The sequence below is a fragment of the Tenebrio molitor genome, chromosome 6 (assembly GCF_963966145.1).
Source record: "Tenebrio molitor chromosome 6, icTenMoli1.1, whole genome shotgun sequence".
Taxonomy (NCBI): domain Eukaryota; kingdom Metazoa; phylum Arthropoda; class Insecta; order Coleoptera; family Tenebrionidae; genus Tenebrio; species Tenebrio molitor.
The window spans coordinates 4,055,213-4,075,240 of record NC_091051.1 but is presented as its reverse complement, the minus strand read 5'-3'; the positions used below and the strand labels follow the sequence as shown (position 1 = coordinate 4,075,240).

Below are 20,028 nucleotides of genomic sequence, written 5' to 3'. Positions count from 1 at the left end.
AAAATTGTTTTAGCAATTATGTCACACTCGCACGAGGCAATTTTTGTAACCTTTAGGTATATGTGCTGTTTTATCAGTTTGCCCTCTGGGCAAACGCATTACGCAATGAGTGCATTTTGATATCAGTAAGTTCAATAAAAATGAATTTCGTAAGATGGTGTTTAGTAGCGAACTATTGGCTGTTTATCTACAAACACTATCGAGAACTTACCCACACAAGAAAGAATTAATAAATAAAAAGGTATATTATTATACTCATGTCATATCGTGAGGAAATTCATTAACATTGACACAGAACATAAAACACAAAAAAGTCAAAATGTGGAGGCAAGACGCCGGTAATTATGTTGATAAGCACTGCACTATTACTTGATAGTATTATTTGTAATAGTGTATGTACTCCGACAAAATTGCAGTGCCGCCGGGTGGAGGTGGGATACGGAAGTATATTTTAAGAATTTTATTATAACGAAAACTATACAAGATTAGCGTACATTAACAAATTCAATTCTGTCTTCTCTGAAACCAATTCTTCGGAATTATGAAATGTTCTCAGGTTTTGAAGCGCAAGCCACTAGAATCTGGTAGTTCAGACGAATACTTTCCTTACCATCATCCTCAATTGTGTAAATCTCGTGTTTCCTTGATTCCTTACAAAAATCTTCAATATAGTCGTAGACTTGATCTTCAGGTAAATATTTAACGAACGGATTTACGGATTTTGCCCAATCTGAAAGTCGTTGTGTCAATTAGATTAACAAAGATTTTTTTTTCTCACTCTTGTAGTAGAGGAGAGTCGGAAAAGTCCGCGTTCGGTCTTCGATCTTGCACGCGTCGATTACAAATCCAACTTTTTTTAAAAAATCTACCAACTTTCTTGCAGGATCGGCCGAATGATGATATATCGAAACATAATCTTCCACCGTTGTGAAAAAACGTTGCCATTTGTTCTCTTGTGCCATATTTTCGTAGATGTCGTAAATTGCGATGTTTGAAACAATTGCTGCGAACAACTGTCCGCCAGGTTGCAACATGTCGTATATGTTTCTCATTGCTTGTTCGTGTCTGAAATTGTACTCTATAAGCGTGTCCAAACAAGTTACGCATCCACCTTTCTTACCTTTCGTTCGGTACCCAGTTGAGACAATTAAACGAAAAAATGTGGCCGAAATGTTCGTAGAATTCTTCCGGAACTGTTCTGGATGCAATGTCCAAAACTACGAAATCTGCTTTGGAAACGTGTTTGAACTTGCGTTTCGCGAAAGACACCAGATCTTCTTCAATGTCGACACCTACGATTTTCTTGAGATCTGTCGGTAGTCTCGGTAGTAGAATTTCTGTTGTAACATCACCAGTAGCTGCACCAACGTCCAACACGTTTTCGTTGTTCTTCCATTTTAACAAATTCCAGTAAGTGGAAAGGAAATAATTCACGTCGACTTTTTGTTCGTGGTCGTGACTAGAGTAAAGTTCGCCATCGTTGTTCATTTTCAAAATCGAAATAACTAACAGAATAGTCTCTGGAGATGGATATATTAATACAATAATAAATTTTATCTGGACGCTCTCTGAGACCTTATTAATAAAATAATATTGATTATGTTAATAACAGTCATGCAACAGACAGCGCAATATTGCGCATATTCATTCAAGTCGATGATAAAGATTTTTCTGCAGAGGAATTTTTCATTGATAAATATCTCAGGCATAATCAGTTCTTCTACACCATATCTTATTAAAGGAATTAGAAATTATAGGATAACAAAAGATTTGGTTTGGGAAGTAAACGAAGAAATTTTAAGTGTGAAATTGGACCCTATAGTAAAGGTTTATCTTTATGATTCAGCGTGGGACGAATTAAAAGCCCTCAACAAAATTACGGACAAGCAGATAAGATCCAAAAGATGTCCTATTCAACTCAAGTTTTCAGTCGTCATAATCATGATTAATTCAACTATCACGCTATTAGTTAACTGCGGTAATTTCTAATAACAATTGTTGTTAATAATCTAATATATATTTTAACTAACAGGTAGAACAAACCTAAATGATGAAGACTTGGGAACTGCAAAAACAATAACTTTTTTGACAAACTCTTTGATAATAATCTGGAGGGAGGGACATTTCGCCCACGTTGCGAGAAACCTCTTGCTTGTGGAGTTTACAAAAATCCGGGGCACACAAAATTTTGGCAGGAAGCAGTACTACACTTACGCAAGATGTACAGTCGTTGACCAAAATAAAATACGACAAAGTGTTACCTTAGACAGTTTCACAATTCAAAGATTTGTGTAGTGTAACTGAGACGTATGTGTCTCAGATTATAACTTGATTTGACTTGACAATTGATTTACAAAAAAGTTAAGTTGTGTTTTTTTACTTGTCATCTCGTCACTGTCACTATGTTCAATTGAATGATTATGAGTTTTTGAAATATTGTCGAATGATGACACTTATCAAAATTGTTTTTTTATTTTTGACACTTTTGTTTCCTAAGAGATGGATTTCGCAAAAATATCGAATCACACAATCGAAATTTACTTTGTCCAATTTTATTTTGATCAACGACTGTACCTACTTTGGAAAAATTTTTGGATTAAAAAAACAGCACTTCCATAAAAAAATTGAATGAAAACATTGGAAGGATTTCTGGATGTATACTAAAATTTAGCAGAAAGTGGCAAGTGTGAGTTTTTTAGAGTTTGTAAAAATTGTTAATAAGATTCATAATATTTTCAAAATTATATTCAGGAACATAATTTCGGCCGATAATATTAAAAGCAAAATTTTAACGGTAGTTCAAACATAAGTACCTAATGTTAATTTTTCGTTCACTTAAAAATAAAGTTGGAGATGAAATTATTGGTAAAATAATTCATTTAACCACATTTACATTAAGGGGTAAAATTTAATTTTAAGTGGTAGGATACGAGAACGGTAACATTTAGGAATAATATTTATAAAAATGAAGCAGAACTGTATCAAAAACGGTTGAAAATAAAATATCGAAAGTATTGCTGGCGTTTTAATTTGTTGTGAAAATTTGCGATGATAAAAAAAAATCAAAGGAAAGGTAAACTCATCCAGTAGGCTGTGATTTTGCACCCTCACCAGGATAAGAGATGGCGGTAAACGCTTTGTGCCCAAAAAATGTATAGGGAGTTTGCGTTCTATACAGGGTGTTTTCGAAGTTGAGGGGTTCCTTGTAACACGAGATACTATACATTATTCTTAAGAATTTTAGCCTAAATCTTCTTAGTAAAATGTTTGTATTAAGGGAGATAATTGATTGTATATTTTTATTGTTTTCTAAAATTTTGAGTCCGGTCCTGTCTATTTCTCCGCTGTCCTAGATTAATAACTGACGTGGTCCAGGATGGTGTCTTTCTGAAAATCGCTCTGCGTACTCTGTGGACGCCGCAGCTGCATTCTGATAACGTGATAACATTGCCCATGCATTAGCGACATATCTGTGAGCTCATTATTTTCGTAATGATAAAGCCATTCCGACTAATTAGATGACAACTCTGACAGTATTTTTGATTAACGTCCTTGCTCATTTGATTTTTTTTGTCAATTCTAATTTCTAACAAATCAGCGCAAATTTGAGCAGGACCGATTTCAAAAATTTCAAAAAAATTAACTTATTGTATCTTCATTGCCGTACACATTTTACTAAGGTGACTTTGGCTAAAACTCTTTAGAACAACGCATACTATCACAGGTTAAAAGGAACACCTCAACTTCGAAAACACCCTGTATGTTCTTATTTTGTCTACGTCCCCATTTCTCCGTACGCGCCATCTTGTCGTATACATCCTAAACTACATTGTTTAACATATAGCCTCCTAAATCTCTTTTGATCTAGGAGACCATGGTATAACATAACTATTAAAGACATTTGTCCGCCTGGATTCAACATATCGTACAAGTTTTCCCCTAGATACCTTTCTTCTGGCGTGCAGTGGCAAAATGTGATCGAAAGAGTGAAGAAATTCTGACGGAAGTGTGCTGGAGGTGACATCCAAAATGTGGAAGATGATGGGCCGTAACACGACACCCTTATTAAATTTAATCATGACTAATTACTAATTAGGATGGTGACGCATTTATCTCTTTCTGGCACGTTATAATTGCATAAATCTCTATCGTTTTATGTTTATTTTAATCACAACTTTAGTTATCGGCACTGTGTTTATTTTCTAAAATAGCAAAAACAGACAAATTACACTAGTTTACAAATAATTATTTTTTTTATATACCTTTTATCAAAACCTTGTTTTTATGTTTAGTTGCCTTCTATAAAACACAAATGATAGTCAAAATCTTTTTATCACCACAGTTTTTAGCTAAAAATATAATATTTCTGCTTCTCTGCATGAATGCCTGCGATTTTAAGTTCATTGTTTTAAGACATCTGATATCAGAAAGTGCCCTAAATTGTACAAAATGTATAATAGTACATTGTGTAAATTACCTTCTGATCGTTTTTGTTGCGTTTGTGGACAATTTATATTTGCAAAAAAAGGAAGACCTATATCAGAAGCACTGAAATCAGGATATCTGCATTAATTTGGTTTTGCAATAACAAATCAAGGGAAGAAATGGGTTTCACACGTTTTTTGTGAAAGCTGCAGGATAACTCTAATACGATCGGTATCTGGAAAAAAAATGCTTCGATTTGGAGTTCCAGTATTTTGGCGAGAGCCCGTGAATCACGAAAACGACTGTTATTTATGCATGACACGGACATTAGGTATAAATTTCAAAAACAAACATAAAATTCTTTGTCCTGATGTTTCGTCTGTCACAAAGTCGATTCTACATTCAGAAATTCTACCCCATCCTGTTTGTCTTTGAAAGGATATCTTTTAAAAATTTTGCCAAAGGATTTTTAAGAAATAAAAAAGATTACTAATATGGGGAAATTGTCCCGCAATTATTGCACCCATCACCAGATGGGTGTAAATATGTCTCTTAAAATACATTTCCTTCACTCGCATTTGGACTTTTTTCGTGAAAACTTAGGTAGCACGAGTGACGAGCAGGGCGAGCGGTTTCATCACGATCTGAAATTTTTTGGAGATCAGCACAAAGGCTTTTGGGATGAAAGTATGTTAGGGGATTACTGTTGGTCTGTTATAAGGGAAACTGATGCAGAAAATTATAAGAAACAAAATAAAATAGGTCATTTTTGATTTTGTTGATTTAGGAATTACTCTTGTATTATTATTGTTAAAGATTAAATAGTTTTTTAACCTGACGTGATAGAATTTTTTGAATATTTTTTCTGAACTCAGTGCCCCAAAATCTACAAGAAATTACAATTTTCAGCTAAGGTATATAAACTGTGTAAACCAGTGTTATCATTCTAAAAATATGGACACAAAGTTCAAAGGTTTCCTTATTCCTTATTTGTTTGTTAAACAGGGGATTAAATATTTTTTTTGTTATCGCTATTTTGAGAACTAATTGATTTTAAACTATGAGATGGTCAAAGATATGCATTGTAAGAATTCATCTCTAAATAAAGTATTTTTTTTTCATAAATGACTTTGGTTAAGACAAAAGTTCTTGTCTCAATTTTACATATTTTTTTATATAAATTCTTAAAATTATTTGATCTAACTGATTCTCACTAGTTTTCCACTACAGTGAACTTGGGTAGGTACTTTATCTCTTTGAAACATTGCGTTTGACGTAAAGCATGAAATTTTAAAACAATTCAACAAAAATGCAGTTTCGTAAAATCATGTGTACTTGTCGATCTTTATACCCAAAAAATTCCTTAAAATAACAAGATAATTTAAGTCGGTGGTGCAAGACAGAAAAATTGTTAAGTACGTGGAGTCGTGAACACTTTATAAATATCAAATTTAATATCAGCCCTCTTGTTTTCGTTTCTTAATATTTCTTTAAGATCTTTTGGTTAGATTAGACTAGGTACCTGCAAAATATCTCGTTACGACAAATACAACTAATAAATCAGGTGTTGGATTTTCTCATGGGCTATATCTCCGCAAATGACAAATATCTGTCTCAACCAAATCGACCAAAAAACGATATTCTATTTAATACCGGGTGAGCAACTGTTTCAGTTGGCAATAAAAAGTGATACATGAAATTTTCAAGACTGTGAATTGTACCTATTTCGGTTTGTTTTATTGACATTATTGACAGTCAGCATACATTTCTAATTTAAACGTCTTGGGTTTTGTCATTTTTTTTATTAACAAAATGGTTTTCTCGTTGGAACATTTTCACTTCCCCACTTTCTAACTATAATCTAATTCCTAACAGAATCGAACGTATGATGAGTCATTCGTATCACTATTCTTATCACTAGTCATTCGTATCAGTATGAATTTGAAAGTAATCGACGTTTTCAGTTTTCATTAGAGATTTTTCACTGGTTTATCGTTCCGCCTTCGCGCAAATATTTTCAAGGCCACCGCCCATGAGAAAATTCAACACTACTACGTTATGAGATTTTTTTCTCTCTGTCGCATGTTTTGGAGGCGTTACTTAAAGTAACACCAACACATAAATGGGTTACGTTCTTTATTGTTTTTTGTCGTCTTGTTCTCTCTTCAGTAAAAACAAACAATAACGAAATCTCTTTCTTGAACGGTTGGAAGTGTGAAAAAAAAAATATATATGTACATATTAAGGAAAAACGTCTCATATGTATTATACCTACATATAAAGAATTTTATTAATTCAATATAAAAACAACTTGTAATGAAAAACTTCAATTTATTTCTAGCGCAAATCATTCTTTTTCGAGTTCTTTGACGGTAATGGCTTCCAAACGCAAGCTACGAGAATCTTATATGATACATGGACTCTTCCTTTTCCGTTATTTTCCATATCAACTTTTTTGTGTTGTCGTAATTCGTTCAAAAAGTCTTCGGTGTAACTGTCGATGTCATTCGGTGGTAAATCCTGAATGTATGGATTCACAGATTTTACCCAATCTAAAAATGATCACGTAATAACAAAACCGTTCACAATCTTTACTTACTCCAATAGTACGACACACTCGGATAAGTATAATATCGATCTTCAGTTTTGCACAACTCGATGACGAAACCAGCTTTCTCCAAGAAGTTTTCCAACTTCTTTTGCGGATTGTTCAAATGGTGATATATGGAAACATAGTCTTTGACGTTTGCCGAAATGCGTGACCATTTTCCCATCCGCGCCATGTTCTCGTAAACGTCATAAACTGCAGTGTTTGCAATAATTGTTAAAAACAATTGTCCACCTGGATTCAACATGTCGTACATGTTTTCGATTGCTTGAGCGTGTCTAAAATTGAGTCAAATAACAACTCATTATAATTCAATATAAATAGGAATTGTAAGAATATTTGTCGGTATAATACGTTTCTTCAGGTATCCAGTTGAGGCAATAAAATGAGAAGACGTGATCGAAGTGGTGACGAAATTCCGTCGGAAGTTTAGGGCTGGTGATATCCAAAACGTGGAACTCAACTTTTGGATTATTCTTGGAGTTGTTGTTCGCGAAAGCCACCATTTTCTCTGCTATGTCGACACCCAGCAGCTTCTTGAAATCTTTCGGTAAATTCGGCATCAAAATCTTTGTTGTGATGCCACCATCGGCCGAACCAACATCCAACACATTTTCGTTATTTTTCCACTTTAGCAGATTTGAAAATGTGGTGAAAATGTGATCAGCGTCGATTCTTTGTAGCTCGTCATGGTTGGAGTAGAGAAAAGCGTCGTTGTTCATTTTCAGAAGACGATAGTTACGTTCTTAACTGGCGAATTTATTTTGATAAAATTTAAAATATTTGTATATATAATCTTTATCTGACTGATGCCCTCTGCCACTTGTCAGATATCTTCCTTTCTTTCTAACAAATTAATTAGAAAGAAAGGACAACTTTTGTGATTACACAATATACGGGGTCATTATAAATGATTGTCTCATCGCAGTAGGCGTTGGTGACCTAGCTGAATGTGCCGCAAGCTTTATATCATGAGTGAGACTAGCATTGCGGATAGGTAGCGCTGCTGGCGGTAGTGTAAATTTGTCTACTAGTTTGTCTAAGGTTGCGAAGCTAGCGGCAGATCCCAAATTTGTGTGGGTTTTCAACGCCAACTGAGATGGCACAATCATTTATAATGACCCTGTATAACAACAATTACGTATTTTTTAGAGTTAACCTGATTCATGAAATGTTGTAATCGATATCAGTAAATTCAGTAAAAATTAATTTTCGAAAATTAAGGGTGATGACAGATTTAATCGTAGTTAGTTTTCAAAGAATACAAACAATATATGTGTATATGTCTTATATGTATATATATTGTACTCGTATATAGGGTGTATCAAAACGACCCCACCAACTCCTTATAATCGTGTAAGGTAGAGTGAGAGGAACGTAAAAAAAAATATAAAAATGTTCTCCTGATGCTTTTTTGTTTTTTTTTTTTTATTTTTCCAAATTTTTATTTTTTTTGTTGACATATACAAGCACATGATTAATTCAAAAATTTTAAATTTCGGTTTTTAAAAAAGCAAATGGACCAAAGGAAAAATAATTTAATTAGTGAATGTTATTGCAATTGAATGAATACTCTGTCTGGTATAACTTGAACAAAATACCATTTTTTTTCAAGAACATTTTTGGTTAAAATTTTCTAAATTTAACAGGCTCTAACTTTTAATTGAAGCTAAGAATTTTTTTTCTTTTTTTTTACGTTCTTATTCTCACTGTATTCTGTACAACTGCTAGAAGTTGGTACGTTAGTTTCGAATCACCTGTATAAAGTTCATATACAATTTTCAGGATATGAGAAGATTTTATCGCAGTTTCTTGTCAAGAAAATGTTTTATTTTTCTAGACTCGCAACACCACCGGGAATTTACCCACGGAAGAAAAACTCCAAAATAATACATACATATTATTTGATAGTATGGCAAATATAACAACAAATTTCGTTTGTAACACACTTTATTAATCTCCATAAATAGTAGTTTATTTAACGAGTTCGTGTGTAAATTGGCGGATAGGTGGCGGTAGTGGAAATCTGTCTACTAGTTTGTCTAACGTTGCGACGCTAGTGGCACATCTAAAATTTGTGTGGATTTTCAACGCCAACGGCGATGTGACAATCATTTATAATAATTAATAATCCTGTACTAGGTATAATTATAACAAAAACAATACAAAATTAGCGTCCATAAAAAATTAAATTCGGTGTTCTCTGAAACCATTTGTGCGGAATTGTGAAATTTTCAAGGGTTTCGAAACGCAAGCAAATAAAATCTGGTAGTTCAGCCGAACGCTTTCCTCACCATCATTCTCAACTGTGAAGTTCTTGTGCTTCCTTGTTTCCTTGCAATACTCTTCAATATAATCGCAGACTTGATCTTCAGGTAAATATTTAACGAACGGACTTATGGATTTTACCCAATCTGAAAGTCGCAAGTTACAAAGATTAACAACCAAAATTTTGTCTCACTCTTGTAGTAGGGGAGAGTCGGATAAGTCCACGTCCGGTCCTCGAGCTTGCACGCGTCGATCACAAATCCAACTTTTTTTAAAAAATCTACCAACTTCCTTGCAGGATCGACCGAATGATGATAAATCGAAACATAATCTTCCACCGTTGTGAAAAAACGTTTCCATTTTTTCTCTCGCGCCATGTTCTCGTAGATGTCGTAAATCGCGTTGTCTGAAACAATTGTTAGGAACAACTGTCCGCCAGGTTGCAACATGTCGTACATGTTGCTCAGTGCTTGTTCGTGTCTGAAATTGTACTCTATAAGCTTGTCCAAACAAGTTATGCGTCCATCTTTTTTACCTTTCTTTCGGTACCCAGTTGAGACAGTTAAACGAGAAAATGTGGTCGAAATGTTCGTAGAATTCTTCCGGAACTGTTCTACATCCAATGTCCAAAACTACGAAATCTGCTTTGGAAACGTGTTTGAACTTGTGGTTCGCAAAATACACCAGATTTTCAGCTATGTCGACACCTACGATTTTCTTGAGATTTGTTGGCAGTCTCGGTAGTAGAATTTCTGTTGTGACATCACCAGTAGCTGCACCAACGTCCAACACGTTTTCGTTGTCCTTCAATTTTAACAAATTCCAGTAAGTGGAAAGGAAATAATTGACGTCAACTTTTTGCCCGTGGTCGTAACTAGAGTAAAGTTCGGCGTCGTTGTTCATTTTAAAATTCTGAAATTACTAAGAGAAAAATCTCTGAAGATGTGTATATTAATATAACAATAATTTTTATCTGGATGCTCTCTTGGACAACAAATAATGATTAAGCGTGTTAATAAAAGTCACGCAACAAAGTGCGTAGATATTCATGTAATTCGATGATAATCATTTATCTGCAGAGGAATTGTTATTGACAAATATATATTTATTATTATTATTATTAAGCTTCTACAAGAGTTGGAACAAAAAGTTTACAAGGGTTTCGAGGCACAAGCCACCAGGAAATTATATAACAAATGAATTTTCTCTCCAGCGCCATCAGTTTCAAAAGTGACCAAGTTATGTTTTCTTAACTCGTTGATATAATCATGGATGTAACTGTCGAGCTTACTCTTAGGTAAATCATTAACGAAAGGATTTATAGCTTCGGCCCATTCTAAAATAAATTGAATTGTCTGTCACGACGAATAAATTTGAACAATTTACTCACTCCAGAAGTACTGAAGACTTGGATAGGTGTACGAACGCTCCTCAACCTGGCACAGATCAGTCAAAAATCCCACTCTTTCCAAATAACCCTCCAACTTCCTGCGCGGCTCCTCCGTATGATAATACACCGAAATATAATCCTCAACGTTTGTCAAAAACGGTTTCCATTTGTTCATTTTGGCCATGTTTTCGTGAACATCAAAAATCGGAGTGTTTGCGATGATTGTTACAAAGATTTGTCCCCCAGGTTTCAGCATGTCGTACATGTTCTTCATCGCTTGATGATGCCTAGAAAGTCTTGTGTATTTTTTTTTATTGTAACTGTGCACCTACCTTCGTTCTGGCACCCAGTTGAGACAATAGAACGAGAAAATGTGATCGAAATTTTCGCGGAATTCTGACGGGAGGGATTTGGAAGAGATGTCCATCTGGCTGAAGGAAACTCTTGGGTTGCTTCCGTACCGGTTGTTTGCAAAATTCACCATGTTGTCGGAAATGTCGAGACCAATGACTTTTTCGAAATTTGGGGGTAGTCTTGGGGTCAAGATGTCTGAAGTGAGGTCACCTCCGGCTGAGCCGACGTCCAAGACGGTTTCATCATTTTGAAATTTTATCAAATTTGAGTAAGTACCAAGAGCGTAATTGGCGTCGGTTCGTTGCAAGTGGTTGTGGGTGGCGTAAAGAGCAGCGTTGTCGTTCATTTTGGTAATACAGGAAGCTCTTGTTCAGTGCTAGAATTTATAAGAGAGGGACCCGAAAAAATTTGCTTTGCCTTGAACCACTTTCGACAACTCTTCATAAATGAAAATATATTCTTAAAATAAAATATCCATTCATTAGATATTGTTTCAATGGGTCCTACCTATTTGCACCTACGTCAAACATATTTTATAATTCATATTTTCATTCCTATCACAAGGAAAAGCGTAGTAAGCCTTCCTGGAAATATTATAAAGACTGCCAGAAAATTTGCGTTGTAAAAATTATTTTCGTGTTGAAACATCCTTCTTGTATGTTTGAATAATTAATTTGTCCAAGGGTGTGTGAATTTGTTTCATTACAATGGTAATAACTTGAAACAAGTGTATTTTTTTCCATGTTCACCATTTTCAGTGCGTAAAACACCTATTTATATAACACTGAAAAAGAAATAAAATGTGTTAAAAATGTAAAGTAGAGGATCATAATTGCACTCCGGGGTTATACAAATATACAGGGTGTGTCATAATTACACCAACAAACTTTCAGGGCTGATTATATGATCGAAAATAAGCGTAAAACTTTTAATGCATATGGGGTCAAAAATGCTTAGTTTGCGAGATAATCTACTAAAAAGTTTTGCCAGCAACAAAAGCAATCGGATGGAATTTATTGATGAAACGTAGAGACATAAAAAGGAGCTATGTACAATTTACAAAAATTGACGACCCCATAAAATCCAAGGGATTCAGATGGTAATTGTTTTTACGTTTTTTGTGATTATCTCGCAAACTAAGCGTTTTTGGCCCCATATGTATTAAGAGTTTTATGCTTATTTTTGATCATAGAATTATCCCTGAAAGTTTGTCGGTGAAATTCTGACACACCCTGTATACTCCGAAATACGTAGTCGAATCGTATTAGTGCGTTGAAAACAATTGAATTTGTCTGGTGACCTTATCTTTAGAATTTTAATTTTTATAGAAAGATACTACCAAAAATCTGTCTGTTGGTTTTTGAAATATCTCCATTTTTCAAAACTAGATGTACTAAATAATAGAATTTAATACTTAAGTTCTGCCTTAGCACTCAAAATTTAAATTTGCTGATTATATGATGCCAAACATAATAATTTGTTTGATTGCGTTCGACTTTACAATGTTTTCTTATTACATATCGGGTGTTCATTTAAATTTATCTTCAAAGTTGGCGTTGAAGAGTCGATTGTGAACGCACCACTCCTCCGCCTGTAGAGTAAAACACAACAAAGTGAGGTTAGATTTAAACAGCTGATTCGTGATCTGTAATCCGTGGTCCGTTCACAATCGACTCTTCAACGTCTACTTTGAAAATAAATTTAAATGAACACCCGATATAATGACATGAAATTTTAAAACAAATCGATAAATCCAACAAAATTTCTTGAAAGATGCCAATGAGGATGACGTATTTCCAGTTTTTTCGGCACTTCTGGAAGTAGAAAAAATAATTTTAAAATGTTTAAAATGACGTAAAGGCTAGAGTTGTCCATTCGCAATCATTAAAGAACTGTCTTTGCAGCTCTTCACCAAATAGTCGAGCAAAATTTTTCCAAACCTTCACTTAGGTAGTATCTGTGCTTGTGTTGGCATTTTTATTAGCGTACCTTTGACATTCACTAATTTCGACAGTATTGTATTAGCAATGACAATTAAAATGTTTGAATGTTAACAACAAGTTAACACAATTGCGTTACAAAATGCGTGACTAGATCTTTTCAGATATTCGGACAAAAATTTAAATTTGTAATATCCTAAGTAAAGTGTATTCACATTGTTTTGGCATAATGGGAGGCCATGGAAATTTTACATTTAATTTGGTAGTCTGTTGAATTAGGTCATGTTTTTCTAAGTTTGAGGTTATAAATATAATATACGGGGTGATCAAGAAGGACTGTTTAAGTTGGTAACACTGGATCGTATTTTAAATCGTATAACAGGAGTAACTTCCGGTTGTTGGTGGCTTGTCGTTGTTAATAATTAAAATATTTCTAAATTGGGGATTCTTATAAACAAAGTTGGCAATATAATTATTTTGTAAACATGATTCGAAAACATTAAAATCAGTTCATAAGTTTATTTTGCTTTTAAAATTTGATTTTCTACCTACTCGCTGCATCTTAAAAAGGGTTTTCATCTTTTTTCTTTATTCTAAAATTTTGAGTTGTAAAAACGAAGACAGATAACCTAACAAATACAATCTGACGCATTTTTCACCAAACTGTGTTGCCAGTTGTATTTCCAACGTAGAATGCAGTGTTGGTGGAAATTTAGAATTGAGACAGACTATAGCATTGTTATCAGTTTTACTACAGCGTGATCAACAATGACTGAGTCTGTTGGCAATGAAACAATTGAAAAATATTGGTGTTTTTCTGTTTCATAATTGGCACTGACCGGATGTTTTAACTTGACACGACATTAAAAAAAAATTAGGTTATGTCGGGTATGTTTATGCTATTACAAAAATATCCCTTTGATGGTAAACGTCAAATTCGCCTGTCAACTCTGTCAAAGCTGACAACCGGAAATGCGTTTAAATTACAGTGGTACCAAAATCATTCAAATTTTCATTGTTACCAACAGATTCAGTCATTCTTGATCACGTTGTAGTTTGCAAAAGAAGAATACTCAGACAATCAAACAGTGTGTCCAACGTTAAATAAATAAATCATGGCCTCCCATTATGCCAAAACAACGTGAACGGTGTTTAAGTCTCAGTATTTTACGTTGTTCCAAATTAATCCAATTTAATTATTTCTACTGGAGAACTTGTCAAATGATCTACAGAAATAATGGTACACTTGAATTTTTAATTTTTTAGTTCACATGGTATAATAAAGTTACATAATTCTTCACGTCCGACCTTTAAAAATAAAAATAAAGAATAAAAAAGTGACATCAACACCTCAAAATATTATATCATCCAGAACTGCTACTACTTTCGGATTTTTTTTGCAGAGACTTTGAGGGACAAGCCTTAAGAAGTTTGTACACTTTATTATTTTCTAGATTGTCCTCTACTTCAAACGTAATTTTCTTGCGCTTGCTCCACTCTTTAAAACAGACTTAAAAGTAGATTTCTTGTTGGTTGTTCTCCAGATACCAAACGATTTATAGCTTTTCTAAAAAAACACATTAAGATAAAATGTAAAATCTTTACTTACTTCAAAGACGCGATCCTCTTAGTACAGAAAGTTGTCTTCACATCTTTCTCCTGTCACTTAGTGGAGAGAACAAACTCAGCCTTTGGACTTTTCCTTTTTGGCAAACTCTACCATTTTCTCTGACAAGTCGAGACGCACGAATTTCTAGAACTTCTGCAACAGCCTTGATGTCAAAAGGTCTGAAACGGCATCACCACCACCTTCACTTTCCATCTCAGAAGATTTTTGCAAACGACAAGAGCCTCACTGGCATCGACTCTTTGCAAGTTGTTGTAACTCGAGTAGAGGACAGTGTTGTCTATTTACGTAAAAATTATAACTGTCTGCTTCCCTCATCAAGGAACCGAAGGGCATTTTCCGAGGACCTCATTTATTAGGCATGCAGATGACGTTTTTTGTTAGCATTTTAATCAGTGTGGCCTCTGACATGCAACGATTTCGGCGGCGTTAGATTAACAATGATAATTGAAAAATTAACAAGTTTTTGTTTGTCTATTCTACTTGTCTATTTTTTTTTTTTAATAATAGCACCAGACAGGAAAGGATATGCTAATCGGAAAATCGAGTCATTTAACTTGTATATTTGATAAACTGGAGACAAAATAAAAGACCAGACAAATTATTTGGAATTGTTTATTTGTAAAAATAAACTGAAGCTGATATCTTAAAGAATCAGTGAACTTCTTGTTTATTTTTTAGCGAAAACAACAAGTATTTTATACGACACACAAATATTCTCCTCTTGTTTGTTGTCATAAAACATTTTCGCCTTTTTGTGTTTCTTCACTTCTTCAATGTAGTCACTTTTGTAGTCGTCGAGTTCCCGGTGGGGAATTCTTTTAAGAAATGGATTGACAGCCGAGGCAAACTCTAAAGCAGTCGAAAATAAATTCAAAACAATCAAATCTGATCTTGCACCTACTCCAAAAAACCGAAAGATTTTGATAAGTAAATGATCGATCCACAACCTGGCACTTGTAATCTGCAAATCCCACTTTTTTCAAATACTCTGACATGATCTTTGCAGCATCCAGAGAGTATTGGTAAGGTGTCATGTGTCTATAAAGATCGCCTGAATAAGGTGCCCACTTCTTCGATTCCGCCATGCTCTCGTAAATGTCAAAGACCAAATGGTTAGCAACGAGGATGAACAACATGTCGCCACCAGGTTTCAACATGTCGAATAAATTCTGCATCGCTTGTCTGAAATCCAGCGCGTTATTATTTTGTGGTGATGCAGATACGAAATCTACTTTTGGTCGTTCACCCAGTTCAAGCAAAAAAACGAAAAGATGTGATCGAATTGTTGTTGGAGTTGTTGGGGAATTGTTTTTAACCCCACATCGAAGAAGACAAAGTCGACTTTGGGATTGTTGCGATATTTATTTTTGGCGTATTGCAACATGTTTTTGTTGTTGTCTGTGCCGGTGATTTTTTTGAATTCTAGTGGTAGTCTTGGTATCAAGATGTCGAAGAGAATGCCGCCATCGCCCGAACCCACGTCTAAGATTTTGTCCCCGGTGACCCATTTCATCAAGTTGAGGTAATTATCGAGGATCCAGATTACGTCCGTTCTTTGCAAAGAGTTGCTTTTTGAGTAGAGCGAAGGGTCGTTCATTCTGAAGTAAATGTTAAATGGTGTGAAAAATGTTTACTACGCCGACAGCATTATCTCAAGAATTTTGCAATATTTGTTATTTATTATTTTTAGTGGTAAGTATTTTTTAATCGTGGGTCATGTTTTGTTGAAAAATTAATAATCAAAACTGTTATAATTGTTGATGCCCTCAACTTTGATATACATATGAAATAGCTATTTATGCACCAAGGGCGTTACAACGATGATTACGCCCGGAGAACGATGAATCCAGCTCGAGGGCTAAAGCCCGAGAGATGATGGATATCGTTCGATGGGCGTAATCATTCGGTGACGCCGTGGTGCATACAAGATTTTATTTTTCACTATACGTGTTCTTAAAAAAAAAATGGCAATTTTGAATTGATGATGGCGTTATGAATTCATTACGCCCGCTTATTTTTATTACGCCCTGTTTTATTCCCCGGTTGTTATGGACATGTTTACGTATTTCGTATCCTAGGAGTTATCATGCAATTATACTAAAGTGAAATAGATATTTATGCATTAAGGGAGATATGAACATGATTTTTCCCTGAGGTTGACGTGGTTATAATCCCAGGGCCTTTGGCCCGAGGAATTATAAGTCAACCGAGGGGAAAAACATGAATATCTCCCGTGGTGCATACAATATTTTATTTTTTAGTCTCTGTACTTAAAAGTTAAAATTTTATTAAAAATATTTGCGTGAATATGTGGTTGCTATAGTTTCGTTCTCATGAGTTTGTTGTCAACAATGTGGAGGGCAAAAAAATTTTACAAATCCCAAGGGAGATATGAGTTGTTTTTCACAATCTGTATCTATGACGAAAAGAAACAATATCGTGTTACTAAAAAATAAAATAAATATATTAAAACATGAGTATGAAAATTAAGACACGAGCCGTAAGCGAGTGTCGTAACGAATACGAGTGTCTTAATAGCCATTAAATGTGAGTTGTATACACTATTTTTTCTACAACCAGTCGTAATATTGAAAAAAAACTATGAACTGTCAAAATTGATAAATTTGAGATCTGTCAGATGCTCATTGCAGTATTTGATATTGACCGCATATTACCATAATTATGTTGCATTTCTATTGTACTGTTGTATTCAAAAAAATCGCGTACACCTATTATTTACATGTGTGATTTTGCTTTTATGAACGTCATACTATGACACTTATACCAATAACAAAAGTTTCTGAACAGGAAAAGGAAATGCAAACGGCGCCACGACCAAATATTAATGCAATATTCGAATAAAATTATTTAAAAATGAAGACAACCTGTGTTATAACTTTTGTCAAAATGTCAGAAAAAGTCTGTTTTTAAACGATACAAAAACCTATAAAAATTGCTTACTTGATTTAAATGGTGTACGCGATTTTTTTGAAAACAAGTGTACCAAACGTATAAAATGTTTAAATTTTTTCTACAATCATAGGAAGGCTAATAATTTTGGTGTCATCTGGAGGGTCACTGTTGGTTGCCTATCTTAAAATAAATTTAATAAAGATTTTATTTTGGTGAGAGTATTAGATTTCAAAATAGTTGTCGATGCAGTTGGCCTTGAAAATTCAAATTTAAGTTGGCAGTACGGCCATTTATGGTAAATTTGGAGTTCTTTGGTTTACATTTCAATTGTCAAAAAAACCTCAAGATCAAGAACATTTTAACGAATGCCTTGTGATTTCCTTTTTTTTAGATATTCGTTGACTTAATAAATAACGCTTCTGACCAAAAAAAAAAACCAACATCAGAGAATTTGATGATTATTATAAACAATTGTTATTTCTCCCCATGTCATTTAGATTATTATTAATACAGAGCGCCCAGAAATATGGTAGCAAGTTTTTCGATTGGTCCCGCAAGATGACACTTTTTTACAGAGACCTTTTTTATGCATGGCAACGCCGCACTGACCTCTATAACATGGACCGAAGATGCTATGTTTCAAAACTGAAGCAGAAAGTCGGCCATATTGCTAGTCTCAATTTTTAGTAACTTTCTTTTTGTCCCTAGTTAACTGAATCCTGTCCTGCTTTTCACTGACATTTGACGTTGACAGATGTGATCGTGCTCGTTGATGGAGACGATTTAAATATAACTCAACTGTTGTTGTGACCAAATTTACAGAAATCACGAATAAAATCACAAATAAGAAATCAGGGAACTCAACAGAACGAGTGACAGAATGATGTCACTAAATCTGCTGCCAACAGTATTTTGGTGTAAAACTAAAAGTTTCCAATGTGAGACTACAAAGATGGCCGACTTTGTAGCTTCACTTTTACTGTGGCAGGGACCACTGCACACGCAGTCCATGTTATAGAGGTCAGTGCAACGCCGCTATCTAAATTGAGATAAATAAATGCCAAGAATTGTCAAACATAAAACATTCAAATTTAAATTTTATTGAAAATATTCAAATTGACCACCATTATGCTCAATGAATAACTGAACCCTTCGAGCAACATCTCGACAAATTTTAGTGCACAAAACGGGGGTAAAAATTGTTCGGAAAACCTCCTTTACATATTCTTTTGAAAAAATTCAAAAATTGAATGTTGCAAGATTGAACAAATTTGACTTTTCGGAAGTGCCATCTTGTGACACTTTGTGTAAAAGTTGCTACCACATTTCTGGGCGCACTGTATGTTCAAGTAGTTGTCTATGAATGAATTGATAATAATTTTCCATCAACCAAACTAAAATTTATTCACTTTTATACTTTGCTTGTCATTTCTTGTAGATCATAACCTCAAACTGTCAAAATTGATATTTAGTTATTTTTTTGTAACTAGGTAAATCGAATAAAGACCGGTGTGCATACTCATGGCCAACTGCGTCGACAACCATTTTGTATTCCAATATATTTACTCTATTTTATATAAAAATTTCCTACCAATGCTACACTGAAAGTCATTTTTATCAAACTAAAATAATAATTATCTGGTTCATGTTCAGGCTGTTATGTTTTGCAATTTGATCGTTGTCAAAATGTGTCTATTGATATTTAGGATAGTTTCTGATAGACGCTGAATCTAATCAAAAACACCTCAAAAGGATTCAACACTTAACAAAAATGGAAGCAACTTTTTTACCTTCACCTTCACTACGTACTACATACAAAGCACTACGTACCTATAACAAAGTATCAATACTAAAATGTTTATTTAATTGGCATTTTTATAAGTGTACCCTTTGACATACAGCGATTTCAATTCTTCTACAGGGTATCTACAGGGTCATTATAAATGATTGTCCCATCGCAGTAGGCGTTGGTGACGCTACCGGCGGTAGTGGAAATCTGTCTACGTTGCGAGGCTGCGGCACATCCAAAATTTGTATGCGTTTTCAACGCCAACTGTGATGGGACAATAATTTATAATGATCCAGTATAAATGTCAAGGCACCTTTTTGAAACAGATGCCCAATTTTTATTTACTTTTGGCATTAATGGTGCTTTTTAATTCAGTTTTCGTTCCTTATATTCGTTTTATTACAGATAATAAACACCGACAGTCGTATTTTTCAATACAAATTGTAAATAGGTCAGCTTTTAGAGCTAAACAAAATTTGTGAGGGTAGGATTTAGCCAACAACCTAATCTGAAAATGTAACATTTAGAATTTACCGAATTTATTTATTATTAAAGCGGCACATTCAAAATTTGACAAATTTTCATAGCAAGCTGGATCAGTCAATCACTCATAGAAACTCTGTAAATATACTATCATTGTCTAAGTAGACTACTTAGACAATGATACTATTCAGACATGACTCAGATGCAGAATCGAACATGAAGCTTTGT

The 20,028-nt window shown here is 34.2% G+C and overlaps 4 protein-coding genes across 4 annotated transcripts; all 4 read right to left on the bottom strand.

Annotated features, from left to right (window-relative positions):
* Positions 1–444: 444 nt before the first annotated feature.
* On the bottom strand, positions 445–1,692 carry LOC138133053 (juvenile hormone acid O-methyltransferase-like). Its single transcript, XM_069050847.1, has 3 exons — positions 1,121–1,692; positions 779–1,065; positions 445–730 (listed from the first exon to the last, which is right to left on the bottom strand). The coding sequence occupies exons 1-3, from the start codon at positions 1,486–1,488 to the stop codon at positions 540–542; spliced, it is 846 nt and encodes a 281-aa protein (XP_068906948.1). The 5' UTR covers positions 1,489–1,692; the 3' UTR covers positions 445–539.
* Positions 1,693–6,666: 4,974 nt separating this feature from the next.
* Positions 6,667–7,923, bottom strand: LOC138133052 (juvenile hormone acid O-methyltransferase-like). The gene is made up of 3 exons (XM_069050846.1): positions 7,388–7,923; positions 7,025–7,311; positions 6,667–6,977 (listed from the first exon to the last, which is right to left on the bottom strand). The coding sequence occupies exons 1-3, from the start codon at positions 7,753–7,755 to the stop codon at positions 6,763–6,765; spliced, it is 870 nt and encodes a 289-aa protein (XP_068906947.1). The 5' UTR covers positions 7,756–7,923; the 3' UTR covers positions 6,667–6,762.
* Positions 7,924–9,158: 1,235 nt separating this feature from the next.
* LOC138133051 (juvenile hormone acid O-methyltransferase-like) lies at positions 9,159–10,287 on the bottom strand. The gene is made up of 3 exons (XM_069050845.1): positions 9,837–10,287; positions 9,495–9,781; positions 9,159–9,447 (listed from the first exon to the last, which is right to left on the bottom strand). The coding sequence occupies exons 1-3, from the start codon at positions 10,202–10,204 to the stop codon at positions 9,221–9,223; spliced, it is 882 nt and encodes a 293-aa protein (XP_068906946.1). The 5' UTR covers positions 10,205–10,287; the 3' UTR covers positions 9,159–9,220.
* Positions 10,288–10,399: 112 nt separating this feature from the next.
* Positions 10,400–19,710, bottom strand: LOC138133103 (juvenile hormone acid O-methyltransferase-like). Its single transcript, XM_069050908.1, has 8 exons — positions 19,319–19,710; positions 15,848–16,213; positions 15,517–15,797; positions 15,295–15,464; positions 11,458–11,471; positions 11,024–11,410; positions 10,692–10,978; positions 10,400–10,637 (listed from the first exon to the last, which is right to left on the bottom strand). The coding sequence occupies exons 2-8, from the start codon at positions 16,210–16,212 to the stop codon at positions 10,453–10,455; spliced, it is 1,689 nt and encodes a 562-aa protein (XP_068907009.1). The 5' UTR covers position 16,213; positions 19,319–19,710; the 3' UTR covers positions 10,400–10,452.
* Positions 19,711–20,028: the final 318 nt, after the last annotated feature.